General features: G+C 41.4%; 1 protein-coding gene across 2 annotated transcripts in view; it reads right to left on the bottom strand.

Annotated features, from left to right (window-relative positions):
* The window catches only part of NKAIN3 (sodium/potassium transporting ATPase interacting 3), a 195,781-nt gene that overhangs the window by 97,413 nt on the left and 83,234 nt on the right, over positions 1–15,134 (bottom strand). For both annotated transcript variants that reach the window (XM_081013667.1, XM_081013668.1), the window contains exon 2: positions 4,937–5,074. In XM_081013667.1, coding sequence (XP_080869793.1) covers positions 4,937–5,074 — 138 coding nt within the window. The remainder of the gene's footprint in view (positions 1–4,936; positions 5,075–15,134) is intronic.

Consider the following 15,134-nt stretch of genomic DNA (forward strand, 5'->3'; position numbering starts at 1 on the left):
CTCTTCTGCATTGCTCGGTCTCATGTCTCTCATCTTTCTCTTGGCAAGGCCCCATAGATTCTCTATGGGGTTCAGGTCAGGTGAGTTTGCTGGCCAATCAAGCACAGTAATCCCATGGGCATTGAACCATGTTTTGATACTTTTGGCAGTGTGGGCAGGTGCCAAAGTCTTGCTGGAAAATGAAGTCAGCATCCCCATAAAGCTCGTCTGTGGAAGGAAGCATGAAGTGCTCCAAAATCTCCTGGTAGACGGCTGCGTTGACCCTGGACTTAATGAAGCACAGTGGACCAACACCAGCTGATGACATGGCTCCCCAAATCAACACAGACTGTGGAAACTTCACACTGGACTTCAAGCATCTGGCATTGTGTGCTTCTCCATTCTTCCTCCAGACGCTGGGGCCTTGGTTTCCAAATGAGATGCAAAAGCTGTGCCTCTCCCAACCGGGCTCCTATGCCTGTTCTTGCGAGCGGCAGAGGCGGCAGCGGCAGGACGAGCGGCTGCTCCTTCCTCCTCCTCTGCCTTTCCTGCTGTCGGGGGCAGTGGAGAGGGAAGCAGCAGCCCAAAAGGAGCCCTTTCTTCTTCTTTTTTTAAATGATATTTATTGGGAAAAAAATTTTTAGAGTTACAAAAGAAAACAAAGTAGAAAAAGAACAAAGAAAGAACAAAGAAAAACACAAACCACATCCAACAATACAAATTCAAAAAAAAAAAAAATACACCACAAACTTTTAAAAACAAATCCATTATTCTCAAATCCTCAACTGTCATTACCTTCTTTCTTTGACCTCCTCCTCCTCCCTTTTTTTGTATCCTAGTTGTTAATTGTTGCAGCAAATCCTTTCCATTTTTCATAAAATTCTGTCATTACATTACCTTAAACTATTTTAATCTTATCTTACTATAAAAAACCTTGAAACTTAAAACTTAAATCTTATTTTTACCAACTTCTCATAACCATAATATTCTTACATAATTCTTTAAACATTTTTACTAAAGCCAAGTAATTTCATTCCAACATTTTTCTAACATTCATCAATTTTATAAAACAATCCTAGTAGTAGAAAAAGAAATAGAAACAATCCAATCTTCATCCAGCGTCCCTTCCTCCTGGTCCTGGGTTTTGTCAGTCCTTATTATCCCATCGATCTAGCGCATTAACCTGGTACCCTTATATCCGAGGCCCTTAAGTCTCTTCCATGTCCCTTCCGCAGCTCTTCTTCATATTTGTAACTCTATTTTCCCTTGTCTCCTGCTTGTTTCACTTGTGGGAACTCCATCTTAACAATGTTTTTGACCCTTTTCAACAGATCAGCCCCTTTTCCATAGTCCAAACTAAACTCCATGTGGTATTTAAAAACGTGTTTCAGAATCCCTCCAAAATTAAGAGCCCCCACAATCCCACACATCTCACGGCCCATTGCCAGACTTGGAAAGTCCAAACATCCCTGCATAGGGGGGTCTATCCAGCCCCCCATTTCCAAACCAAACCAAACTTTTCCTTTCCAAATCTGGCTTTTTCCAAGTTCATTTGTCAAATCCGAAAGCTCATGTTCCTGTTGGGCCTGTTCTGTCAAGGCACACTCCTGATTTAATTCCTGGGTGGGCTCCACATATTTTCCCACTGCCTGTTCAAAATTTCCCACTGCCTGTTCAAAATTTCTAATTGAACCAGCCATCGAATTCGTCTTCTCATGTAGCTGTTCCAATAGGGCATTTGTTTTATAGAAAGCACACAACAGAGCTTCTGAATACATTGTCCTGCAAGGTCAGATGTCTATTCCCACGATTGTAATCTGTAACAGCTGCCAGCTCCCCGGAGTTGGTTACAGTTTCACAGTCTCCCTCTAGGGGAAAAACTTCTATTTGTTCTTTCTTTTAAAGACAAGTCTAGCGACAAAGTTTCCTTTTTCAGATATTTTGTCAATATTTGTTCCTTTAAGAAACGAAGGGGAACAATGGAGTCAAAGTTTCTCTTCTTATAGCTATCTGTCAAAAACGTTGTCTCTGGTCAATGACCTTCAAAAAAGTCAGTCCTAACACCCCACTCCAGGATCAGGACGGTGGAAAGTTACTTTACTTTACCCTCACTTCTGCAGGTTTAAACAGTCCAAAAAAATCCCCCCTCTTCTCCTGCTTCCGAAGGGGGTTCAACAATTTTAAATGATGAAAGTTAATCTTTTACAGGCGATTTTCTGAGCTCTAGTTTGCCATGTCTTTGCTTTAATCTATCTACAAAGAAACGGAAGGCTGACTTCATGTTTAGACCTTCCCGTTTCAGCGCCAAATTAAGGTAAACTTTTAAGTCCAATTTTCCTTTCTGCTCACAAGTCCTTATTTAGAGTCCAATTGTCCAAGTTTAGGTACTCACAGGTGATTATTTTAGAAACCAGATTGTCCCAGGAAAAAGGCAGCGCTCTCCGGCAACGGCTGTGTGGCTTCGCTCCACGGAAGAAGCAGTTGACTCTCAGCACCGCGCCACTTCCCCCTCTTCACTCCAGAGCCCGTTAATGGGTTCTTTTGCGGGTTGGGGGGGCGCTAAGGGTGCCCGTCGAGTCCCATGGTCACAGGCTTCATCCGCCTGTGATTTTTGAATGGGTCCCCGCTTCGCCGTAGCGGAAAAGACCCAATTCCCGTGGAGCTGGTCCCTCCAGTTCAGAGGGAATCCACCATTGCCGATGGCACCACCCCGGAAGGAGCCCTTTCGCCTGCTCCTTCCTCCTCCTCCGCCTCTGCCGCTGTCGGGGTGGAGCAGGAGCGAGCAGCCCGAAAGCAGCCCTTTCAGGCTGCTTGTTCTTCCTCCTCTGCTACCGCCACCACCAGGTTTGTGGTGTGGTAAACCGGCTTATACTCAAGTCAAGAAGTTTTCCCAGTTTTCCCCCTAAAATTAGGTGCCTCAGCTTATATTCAGGTGGGCTTATACTCAAGTATATACGGTACATGAAGCATCCTTAAGTTTTCTATAGCCTTGGTATAAGAAATAGGAATCAGAAATTCAGGCTGATTGGCCCCATTCTGAAGCTGAGTGAATTAATTTGTGGGATTCTGTACCTGCGCAAGTATTATGCCAGCTACTTAACACACTATTCACCAAGACTGTACTTACGACAAGATGTCTTTGTATAATGACTTACAGTAATTAGGAAGTCCAAGGGTAAAGCCTTTCCAGTCTTATTTGCACCCATTTCTACCCACTCTGGAGAGGACTGGGCAGTGGTGGGACAGGGGTCAATGGGGTGGGGGGCAGAGAAAGAATGTTGAATTTTATGGTAATGCACAAAAGGCAATTAGGACCTTTTCAAATGTTTTCCAGCTGAGAAGGTAAAGCTGATTTTTCAAAAGCACCCCCAACCACATGAAAATTATGCCTCCCCAAAAAAACCCCTTAAGGTCCTCCGACAAAGGGCTAGTCTTCATCAAGACTTTCATTCTGAAGGTCTCTGCGGTGTCACCATACTTAAAGAACTACAGGACTCAAATCATCAATACAGAAATAAACTTTAAAAGCATGCTTTATAAAAATTCTCCAATAGATATCCTTTAAAAAAGAAGTAGTGATCTTTATACCTCAAAAGCCATTACTGATAAAATTACAGAGAGATCCCAAATGCTGACATTTTCAGGGGGAAAGCAATAAGCATTCAACCTTTCCAGCCAGCGAGGGGTCAGCGGTATGTGAAGGAAGCTAGTTTTTCAGATGGCTTCAGAATGCTTGATTTCTGGATAGGTTAAGCTGTAGAGATCCCCTGTTCTTTCCCCTTTGTTCCAGTGGAAAACTATGCAGCTGAAAGTTATACATGGCCTGTGCGTAGAATTGTGGAAGTTTACATAATTGATGTAAAAGCCTATGGGCACTCCAGTGTTATTTATTTTTTTTAATTCCTATCTTTCATTGCCTTCAGGCTCAGTCACTAAAGTCTGCAGGAATTCAAAGCAGTCTCACATGACCTCCAAAACTCAATTAATTGGTTGGGGAAGGGAGTGTGAATTGCAGAAAGAGTGAATTCACTGGGGAGGAGGTTCTCTCCTGAGTCTATTTAAAAGGTCATGATAAAAATCAGAAATGGTAAACAAATGAAGGGCTGAGCTATCCAAATTGGTTGGCCGGGGCGGGGGAGAGAAAAAAGGTGGATATACAGCTATATCCCAAAACCTAGAGGTTCATGCCAGCTAGAAAAGTGGGTTAAGTTTTTCTTGCCCCACCCCTTTTCATTCCATCAGCTCCAGGCTAGCCCAAGGATCTGTGGGGCTTTACATCCATAAGGAATTCTTGTCACATAACAAGGAATTTATCTCGTTTTAGTTCATGACTGCAAAAATTACTTTAAAATGGGTCTAAAGCTGCTGGTGTCCCACCCTTAGCTGTCAAATGTCATGTATTGGGCCTTCCTGTTGGCTTTCTGCCTGCTTGGATACAGCAGGGTAGTGTGGTGGAGCTTCTCCATCCATGGGACTCCTCTCTGGTGGTAGGAAGGTATGCTACAAACTAGCTGCCTCCATTCATCAATACTGGCTGGGGGCAGGGAGTGTCATATCCCCTGGGACTGCTTCTCTTACCAATGCCCAGCCAGCTATTAGGGAGACCTGAATGCAGAACTGCTTGAGATGCCCTACAAGGTCAATTACCCCAACTAAGGTGTGACATTTTCAGAGGATACTGCTTGTAGAACATATTTGTATCTGTTTCACATTTTTGCAGACATATGATTTAATTCTAATATTCTACTCAGGTTTTAGTACTTATTTTCCTGCTCCAAAGGAGATTGACAATATTCATGGTACAAATACATGAAGCATACTGGAGAACTGAACAAAAATATAATATTGCATTTTTTAAAAAAACAAACCACCCACATTATTCAGATGTTTTAAATTATAACTGAGCTGAAATATTATATTATCCATTTTAATAAAAATCAATGAACTCAAAACTTACCACAACTATATACCGAGGTCTGTATTGTATGGTTCCAAACAAACCCAAAATGACAACTATTATGTGCAGGAAATTACCAAGGATAGGAGCCCACTGGAAGCCAAGAAAGTCAAAGATTTGTCTCTCCAGGGCAGCTAACTGTAAAGAAACAGAACATAAAAATACCTTAGGATTAAATTAGTCATTCACAGTGTAAGCATCACTCTTAAGACCTAGTGAAAAAGACTGGCAATTATTCCATTACTTTTGCTGCATAAGGAATTTATCTTGTTAACTGGCCATGCTGAAAATCAAGGCTAGAAAAGTTTTCACATCTCAAACTGTGTTGGCACCAGACTGATAACTTTTTCAACAAAAACTGGGAACTCTCACATCCTAATACATGTACAAAAGCATACCCAGAAATAAAAGAATCACACTGGTTTAATGTTTCCAAATGGAAATCCTTCATATAGCAGTTGCATCATGTGTTCTCTGTGTACCTGTTCACCTGCTTCTGTTTCTATTTTCACATTCCCCTTTCATTCTCCATATTTTCCAAATTGTTGTATAAACATGTCCAATGTGTGATGGGAACCTGACATTTTAGACAAGCTTACTGAAACCATGGAGGTAGCATCAAATGTCAGATTGCCTCAGAAACTCAGTTTCACCTAAGTCCTTCACTATTCAACATACTCAGCAGCCATCATGGGACAAGTAAAGATGGTGAAAATACAACTATTATTTCAATTTCTGCCATCATATCTGTCCTTCACAGAGTCAACTGGAGGCCAAAGTATGGCTTTTCTTGGGAATAAGACATGTTCTCTTGCCTTGGGCTCTTATCATTATCATCACCACCACACTGCTTCAAGGCATATGCCATAGCTTGAATTTTCACAACTACATATAGAAAAACAGCCCCACAGTGCTAGTGTAGAAGAGAGCTGTAATGGTTAAATGCTGGAAGGAAGCAAACCCCAGGAGTATCATCTGTCCTGCAGTTGATTTGTCAGTGAATTTCATAGAATCTCTTATTGGTAAAGAGCTACATGTTGAAATGGACTTGTAACTTACATTCCTAATAATTATTGATACAGCTCTCTTTTTAAAATACTCATGTGAAGAGAAAATCCTCAAAAATGTGTGTGCTCAGTGAATGATTGGGCAAAGTCTTTACAAACAAAAAAGAAAAAATCAAGTGAAAATATATGCTTTTTCTGGAGGAGGGACATGTCAAAAGTAGATACACTGTTTGCCAAGATAACATTTACAAGTCATCTTTATGCCCATTAGTAACAAAATTCTACAATCTGACAGCTGACAGAATTTGGTGTCCTGAAAATCTTAAAAAACTAACACAGATACTTCTGGGAAATTTATTACTGAAAGGCCTTTAAGTTTGCACCACAGACTTTACCTGTCCCCAGTCCTCAACTCTCATTCTGCTACAGTCGAAAATAAAATTTGTGAGTTGGCACCATATATGCAAAACTGTACAATTTTTGCTTAATTTTGGTCACAGCCTTCGTGTGGGGGGGGGGTTGGATGCAAAATTTTAATTTCCTTGATACAGACTATGATAGTGCTGTGGCCCACATGTTAGTAGGCTGGCAGGCAGCCTGGGTAGGGGCTGCAGCCAAACCCATCTTGTCATGCACATCTTGGGATATTACATAGATCAAGAATTGCTCGGTAATCACATGACACTAAAAATATGAGAAATCAAAGTCAATTCATGAATCAAATGAAGAATGCCATTACCTCACCTGTCAACGAATGCAAAATTGCAATTCAAGTTGAAACCATTAAAAGGCTGCTAAAGATCCAAGTATCAGAGGCAGCCTAAGAACTATAATCATCAAATGGCATTGCTCACATGTTCACACATTCCTGCTGAATCCTCACACTTCCTAATTCCCCTCTTCTACTATGTGTGTGTGTGTGTGTGCTGTTGTAGTGAGAATAAAAATTTAAATTAAGCAAACATATGCACATTTTCTTAAATGAATTCATGGTGCTGATGGGATTGAGGGGCTGTATATAATCTGCTGCATCTGAATTGCTTTATTGTCTGCCTTTAGTTGGTTTTAATAATTGTATTTTTAAAAGATTGAGCACCAGTTGTTGCTGGGGGGAAAGGTACATAAACATTTAAAAAGTGAAACTGCATGGTTTGTTTTGGCTAAACCCTTCTGTAGAGAGATCTTTGAGGAAAATGGATGCTCAGTGGACTATTGTGGTATAATTGTCTTGGACCAGGGAAACCTGGTTCAAATCATGGCTGAAAAAGTGAAAGCAAATCTAATGACCAGGCCAGATGAAAAATGGGTATCCAACTGGAACTTTAGCTATCGTGTTCAAAAACATCATTGCTTAAAACTCTTTGTCAGCAAAAGGAAACATTTATCAAAATTATTTCCTAACACACATCTGTCAAAGACTATTTATGTTTTCTATTGCATTACTTTACAGATTGACTGCTGCATTTTCACTAAGCAAATATTTTAAAACTAAAGCTGCACTCTGTGAAAGAGATACTCTGGTCTAGTAGTAGTCTAGCTACTGTAATGAAGACCCAAAGGACCAACATACTGTGGAAAAGGGTTTAAGATGCAGCTGCAACTGACCAAAAAACACTAGCATTGAGACTTTGGGCTGAATCCCACAAACACTTGGAATAATGCACATATAATGGAATTTCAGACAAAGAACATAATACTATTTAAATGCCAGTGCACCCCAAGCAAAGGACCATGAAATTTACAGCTTTTCCATCCCTGAAAGAATTGCTAGCCATACAAAAGTGTAGAGCACTGATCCAAAACCCAACTCTAATCCTCTGTTTGTCATGGTCTACACATTATAAAGCACTAGATACAATTCATAGAAGTATCAAATCAATGCATTTTTCTATCCTAATAGACCACTCCTATCAGAACAGGCAAATATCCAGAGATGGCTATTGTGCTCAGCTGACAAGGAAAGTAAACCTTTTGAGTCAATGGGAAGTCTTCTGCTACTCAGGTAATAAAAACAAAGCTTCATGTGATGAAATGGTGAATAAAACCAGAGAGGCATTCTGCACATCCTCTGTGGAATCTCAGCATTGGATGACAGGAGCCAAAGGCGATCTAGTGAAATAACATAATCTGGGTTAGCACAGGGCATAGAGTTTCTCACCCAAGGAGATTCTTTTCCACTGCCCACTACAGGCTCTCACTCTGAGCTGGTCAAGTGGCTGCGTCCTGCACTCCATGCTGTACACACAACTGGTCTCTCACCCCAGCAAAAACTCATTCCAATGAATAGGCTACAGAGAGCCCACAAACAAATAAAAGCAAATACAGGTAGACTCCTCACCTTCAGAATGACACCCTTTGGAGCCAAATCTTCAGCAGTGGCTTGCAACTGGACAGCAGCAGGACTTATCCAGCTCCCCAGAGCACTAATTGAAGCCAAGCTTCCCTTTGGGGCTTTTGCTGCTAGTGAATTGTGGGTCAGAATTTTCTGCCTCCCCTCCTATTCCACTCAATGGCAGATAGCAACCAGGTCAGCTATCTAGGAGAGTAAGTAAACACATCTTCATGCTATGGAAGTTGGTCCAGTATGTATATACTGAAGTCAAGTGTGTGAAAGAATGGCCTCGGTCCAGTATACCTGAAGGAGCATCTCCACCCCCATCACTCAGCTGAGGTCCAGCTCCAAGGGCCTTCTGGTGATTCCCTCACTGTGAGAAGCAAAGTTACAGGGAACCAGGCAGAAGGCCTCAGCAGAGGTGCCCATCCTGTGGAATGCCCTCCCATCAGATGTCAAGGAAATAAACAACTATCTGACTTTCAAAAGACATCTGAAAGCAGCCCTGTTTAGGGAAGCTTTTAATGTTTGATGTTTTATTGTATTTTTAATATTTTGTTGGAAGTTGCCCAGAGTGGCTGGGGAAACCCAGCCAGATGGGCGGGGTATAAACATTTATTATTATTATTATTATTATTATTATTATTATTATTATTATTACACCTTGTTTGAAAGGCACTCATAATCTCAGGTTTGCACATAACCGCACCCTACCACTCTCCCAGGGAGAAAAGTACATATAAGGCATTGCAATATTGAATTTCCCTTTTTGTGGGATCTCTCCGAATTTGCTGTCTGTGTTCCTCATTCAAACATGAAACAGCGATAGCAAGACTTTTCTTAAGAGGTATGCGTACCTCAAAACCAGCTTGAATGAGTAGTTCTAGATTCAAGATAAAGGAGCAGCAAAGTGACCCCAAATTTTTTCTCCTTTTTTCACCTCAGTCTTTTTGAAACTCATTGAATTGCTGCTGAAGTCCCACAAGCTTAGAAGAAAAGAAAAGAAAGAAAGAAAATATGTGGTGACCTTTCATTTTATGGGTTCAGGCACAAAGCTTTGTGCGGTGCAGTGATCTGTGCAATGTGTCCTTTGTACAGCAATATTTTTCATTTAGACAACTTTGGTTAAAAAAAACCCTGCTCTTCCAATTTTGACAGAAACCCAGACCCCTCCATGAACCTTTCTGTGGCCAACTGCTCTCCACTGTGGCAATTAGTACTGTTTCCTTATTGCAGAAAGAATGGGAGGGGGGAGAGAGAGAGGGAGAGATAAAAAATAAAATTAAATTAAGGATAGCATTCAGCTAAGTTTTACTTAGTGGAGCCCTATTGAAATTAATGGACCTAACCCAGTCCAATAGTTTCATTCAGTCTACCCTGAGTAAAAGATAACTGAATACTACACTAAGTCAATAGCTACTAGTTACAATGGTTGTGTACTATCTCTGAAAACCAGTGGCTGGGGAATGCAAGTGAAGAGAGGCTTATTTGTGCTCACGTCAAGTTTATGGGTTTCCCATTTGCCTTTGGCTGACCACTGTGGGGGGAAAAACTGCACTAGGTGAATCTTTTATCTGACCCATTTGTGGGAATGCTGAGGGTGGCAGGAGATGATACATTGTTTATTAATATCCTTCCTAGCCTGCACTAGCAAGTTCCTTCACTTAGCAGAGTGCATTCCCTTTCTTACGCAGCAGAAAGCTGGTTGCAAACTCGTGTGAGTTTCTTAAGACAACAAGCAATTCAATCTGGCTTGCCCAGAATGAGATATGTTCTAATAGTCTAAGATTCCTGGTAAGACCCCTTTTGAATCCCTCCTAAAAGAATAAAGACGCCACAGTCTTATTCATAGTAACAAAAAGTAGTTTCACTCACGATCAGGCAGAGCACAGTGTGACCCCCTTAAGGCAGGCTTTAGGCTTAAAGTTACAAACATGTACAAACAGGTTTACCCCATATAGGGATAACCTGGGAAGACTGCTTGGCTGGCAGCCAGCAGTTCAGTCCAGGAAGTTCGCAGGAGAAAAGAGAAGATGGAAGAGAGAGAGGTGGCAGTGTGACTGGACCTTTTACCAGGTCAAGTAAGGTCACACCCACCTACTAGTCACATGCAAGGAAGGATGCTCCAGGCCAGGAGAAATAGGAAGTTCAACTGGATGGACCAAGCATTCCCATGCATGTCCACTCTAGCAAAACAAGGAATGTTGTACTTGACTGCTCCCGGTAGATTACATCCCACATCATTATGGCTCCTCTTATATTCTTATAACTTCTTAAAAAACTACTTTGGCAAATGTTTCTCAAAGTAATTTAAACAGCAGATGATAACGTGAAATTTGGGGGAGGGGTACATAACATAAACCTTAGTGGCACATATCTAATTGTACAAGAACATTAATGGATAGATGCATCCCAGCATGTATTAGAATAAGCATCCAATCAAAGCAAATAGTGTACAGTGGTACTTTGGTTTAGGAACAGCTTAGTTTATGAACAACTTGGATTAAGAACGCTGCAAACCTGGAAGTAGGTGTTTTGGTTTGTAAAATTTGCCTTGGAAGCAGAACATGTTTTCTTCCTGTTGAGTGTGTTCCATTTGTAAACTGAGTCCCCTGCTGCTATGGGAAAGCACGCCTTGGTTTAAGAACGCTTTGGTTTAAGAATGGACTTCCAAACGGATTAAGTTTGTAAACCAAGGTACCACTGTATTTTTATTTCATTGTGCATTCAGGTGGGCATCTGATTTATACATATGGTTCCTAATCCAGCAAGTACATCTTACATAGATATCCATAGATGGGCAAATACCTTCTGCAGAAATTATATATAAAGATATGAAGCAAAACGAAACTGATGCATTGTAGGCTCATTAGCCAATTAAGAAGAGAAACGCACATGTTAATAATTTTCTAAGGTCAATGATCAAGCACCATAATCTGGTTACTTCATTATTTTAGAAACATTAAGCATAAAGAGGATTTTATGCTTTAAAGGAAACATTAAGCATAAAGAGCAGAGGTATTAAGAAAGAGTTTACCATGCCTCAGAATAGAATGGTGCATTCACACTTTTCTATAGCATATGTTAAAGACAAAGGGCAGACATAATCATTAATAAACAGCACCTTAATTCTCCCAGTGAACGGCACATGACTGTTTCAAGCAAACTTACAGCTGCCTCTTTGAATTTAAAATACAGCAATATCTCATTAAATTTTTAGAATTTAATATTTAGAAGCACTCTAGAGAAAACACTAATAAAGGGCAAAAGTCACAGTCAGAGAGGGGTGGTTAAGAAACACAGAAAGCTGTCAGAGCATTTGCTCCATCTAGTCCAATATTGTCTGCTCTGGCAGCAGCTCACCAGGGTCTCAGTCAAGAGGCATTCCCAGCCCTACCCAGAGATTGAACCTAGAACCTTCTGCATGAAGCAGATGCTCTTACAGTGGTACCTTGGTGTAATGGGTTTAGGGGTTGCTTGTGCGTAAGTTGCCACCACCCCTGGCTAGGTTACCTGGTTGAACCCTTTCTGACTGGACAGCCTCTAGCTTCGTGGCTGTCTCAGTCGCTCGCAGAATCCGTCAGTGGGCGTTTCTTGAACTTCTTCCAGCACAAAAGTTCTTTGACGCCTAGTCTCCGCCTAGTCTCCCTGCGCGGAAGCCTTCTGCGCAAGGAGGGTGTGGGCAGCGGAAGACCCGTACTCTCTCCGCTGGTCTCCGGCGAGGAGTCTTGGAGCATCCTCTCCGATTCCCCCATCTGCCCCCCTTCTCCACTGGTGTTACGCTGATTTCCTTCCCCAGCAGATGGGCTGCCTCCCTCCCTACTGGGACCCTCTCCGGCATCCCTCTGGAGCCTTCCCTCCGCCTCTAGCTCCGATGGCAGTTCCCTGACACTTGGGTTAAGTACTTAATTCGTTCCGGGGGCCTGTTCTTAACCTGAAACTGTTCCTAACCTGAAGCACCACTTTAGCTCATGGGGCCTCCTGCTGCCGCAGCACAATTTCTGTTCTCATCCTGAAGCAACCTGAAACTGTTCTTAACCTGAAGCACTATTTCTGGGTTAGCAGAGTCTGTAACCTGAAGCATATGTAACCTGAAGTGTATGTAACCCAAGGTACCACTGTATTCCACTTTTCCACAACAAGTTGTGCCCAAAATGACTTACAGCAAACATTTGAAACATCAAAATAGAAAACATTTGAAATACAAATACAGTGGTACCTCGGGTTACATACACTTCAGGTTACATGTGCTTCAGGTTACAGACTCCGCTAACCCAGAAATAGTACCTCGGGTTAAGAACTTTGCTTCAGGATGAGAACAGAAATTGTGTTCTGGCAGTGCGGAAGCAGCGGGAGGCCCCATTAGCTAAAGTGGTGCTTCAGGTTAAGAACAGTTTCAGGTTAAGAATGGACCTCCGGAACGAATTAAGTACTTAACGCGAGGTACCACTGTATACAAAATACAGAACATGTCAGTACAGTTTTAGGACTCTCATTATTATTTATATTAATGTTCACAGTTCTCCTTTCAAATACTTAGCACCCCTCCCCAATCTTTACAACAATATGAGCTGTATTGGTTTGGGGTTTTCATTTGTTATTATGAACCTCCCCTAGATCCTACTCTGTTCAACACAGATCTAGCAATTATCAGAAATTTCCTTGCTATTACCATCCACATTCAATTAGCCTTCTATTGCACTTTACCATTCATTGTTTCGAGAGGGTAGGTGGTGCTATTTAGCAGAATAATGCTTCAGCAGAATTCTCCATGATGTATCCCAGCAGTATTCCTACAGTCATATAATGCTCCTGCTGTTCTTTTGCCTGTTTATGACTCTAGCTGACAAACATACCAATTTCTGTCAACTGCTGTTTCTAAAAAAAGATGTATACTGTAGCACTGAGACACTGCATCAATCAGTATGTGTGTGAAACACTGTGTGTGCATACATATGTATACAACATCCAGAGGGCAGCATGAAATTAGACTGGGGGTCACAGGTTCCCCATCACTACTCTAGGTACCGTATTTTTTGCACCATAACACTCACTTTTTTCCTCCTAAAAAGTAAGGGGAAATGTCTGTGCGTGTTACGGAGGGAATGCCTACGGGTGGCATGCCTACGGATTTTCCTCCTCTAAAAACTATGTGCGTGTTATGGTCGGGTGCGTGTTATAGAGCGAAAAATACGGTATCTAAACACACACATACACACACAGACTCACAGACATGGTTCTAATATAAAATAGTAATTGGGCTTGCCAATCAGAAGGTTCGAATCTATGCAACTGGGAGAGATCCCATTGCTCTATCCCAGATTCTGCCAATCTAGCAGTTTGAAAGCATACCAGTGCAAGCAGATAAATAGGTACCACTGTGGTGGAAAGGAAAAGGTTTCCATGCACTCTGGCACTCGTTACAGTATCCCATTGCATCATGGTTTAGTCATGCTGGCCACATGATCCAGAAAGCAGTCTGTGGACAAACGCCGGCTCCCTTAGCCTGAAGTGAGATGAGTACTGCATCTCATATTCACCTTTGACCAGACTTAACCATCCAGGTGTCCTTAACCTTTTCACCTTTAATATAAAATACCCTGAAATTTTAATAGGACAATTTATTCCAGTGTTGTTTTCTTTCCCCATAAGGTGTGCTTCTTTCAAAATGTAAGTTATAATGTCTACCATCCACACTTTGGTACAAATTCTCTAAGCAGCACTTTTTAGTGCAATCAGCTCTCATTAGGAGGCCTTCTGGTAGAAATCTCCTTACAACACTCTCTATTAAAGCTAGGATTGATGACTTGATGGCCCACAGCCAAAACGATTATGCCAATGTTGATTGAAGAAGTTTACATGCATTTGCTCACTACTCCACCCTCCTGCCTTCCCTCTCTATATCACTTGTCTCATTGTAAACCAAGATGATATTAATGGATTACTATTGTGTGAGCTCTGTTTTCCAAGGCCCTTCAGTCAGTGTTAATCACGAAGTGCAGTTAATACATTTTTAATACAACTGTATTCGTAGCTAGATTATGCACCTGCTGGATGTGAGCATAACACCCACCCTCTGGAGACCCGTGTTCGTTTTCAAAATGTCAAGATGTGCCTGGTAGCAAGCATGCATCAGGCTGTACTTCATACAGAGTGGAAAGAATGCTCTTTAAATAAAAGACATTAAATATCACACTTGTTATGTTTTAAAGGAAAGCCAAATAACATGAGAATCCTGAAGACTTAACGGTGGCATGCTGGAGAAATACAGTATTTCCTCTACACAATATTACATAGTCACAACTGCTTGAAACAGTAGAGGTTAATGAATGCTTATAGAGTGAAAGGCAACATAGACTGGAGGTTAATTTGTTCATATTGGCCCCATTTCCTACTTGAAACCATCACTTCTCCATTCCTTCAGCTAACACTGAAGAGAGGAATGCCCATCTCCTTTGAAACTGTTTTCTTTCAGCACAGTTATTTGCCACTCAATCAATAATTAACTGGAAGACTGGCGGAATGGAGGCACCTACAACACAAAGCACTTTCCAAAGGGGCTGTGTCAAAAAAGGGCAAGCAATTAAGAAACCCGTCATTAATTCACTGTGTTTGTTTTTGGGATTTTGTTCTTCTTTGCCTTGAAATAATACAATGATAAAATCTGTACAGCAAGTCAGAAGCAACTGTGAGACTTTATTAGCATGCTAATTCATAACTGCTGGGTAGTGCTCAGTAAAGATGTTATGGTGCTTCTTAAGTTCATAGCGGAGGTTTGGCTTTTTTGTGGCTTTTAAAATGTACTTCTGAACCCTTCCGCTTCTTAGATACTCTGAAATTGGTAATTCATTTAGAACAA

The sequence above is a fragment of the Podarcis pityusensis genome, assembly GCF_964106645.2.
Source record: "Podarcis pityusensis genome assembly, chromosome: 7".
In the NCBI taxonomy this organism is placed as follows: domain Eukaryota; kingdom Metazoa; phylum Chordata; class Lepidosauria; order Squamata; family Lacertidae; genus Podarcis; species Podarcis pityusensis.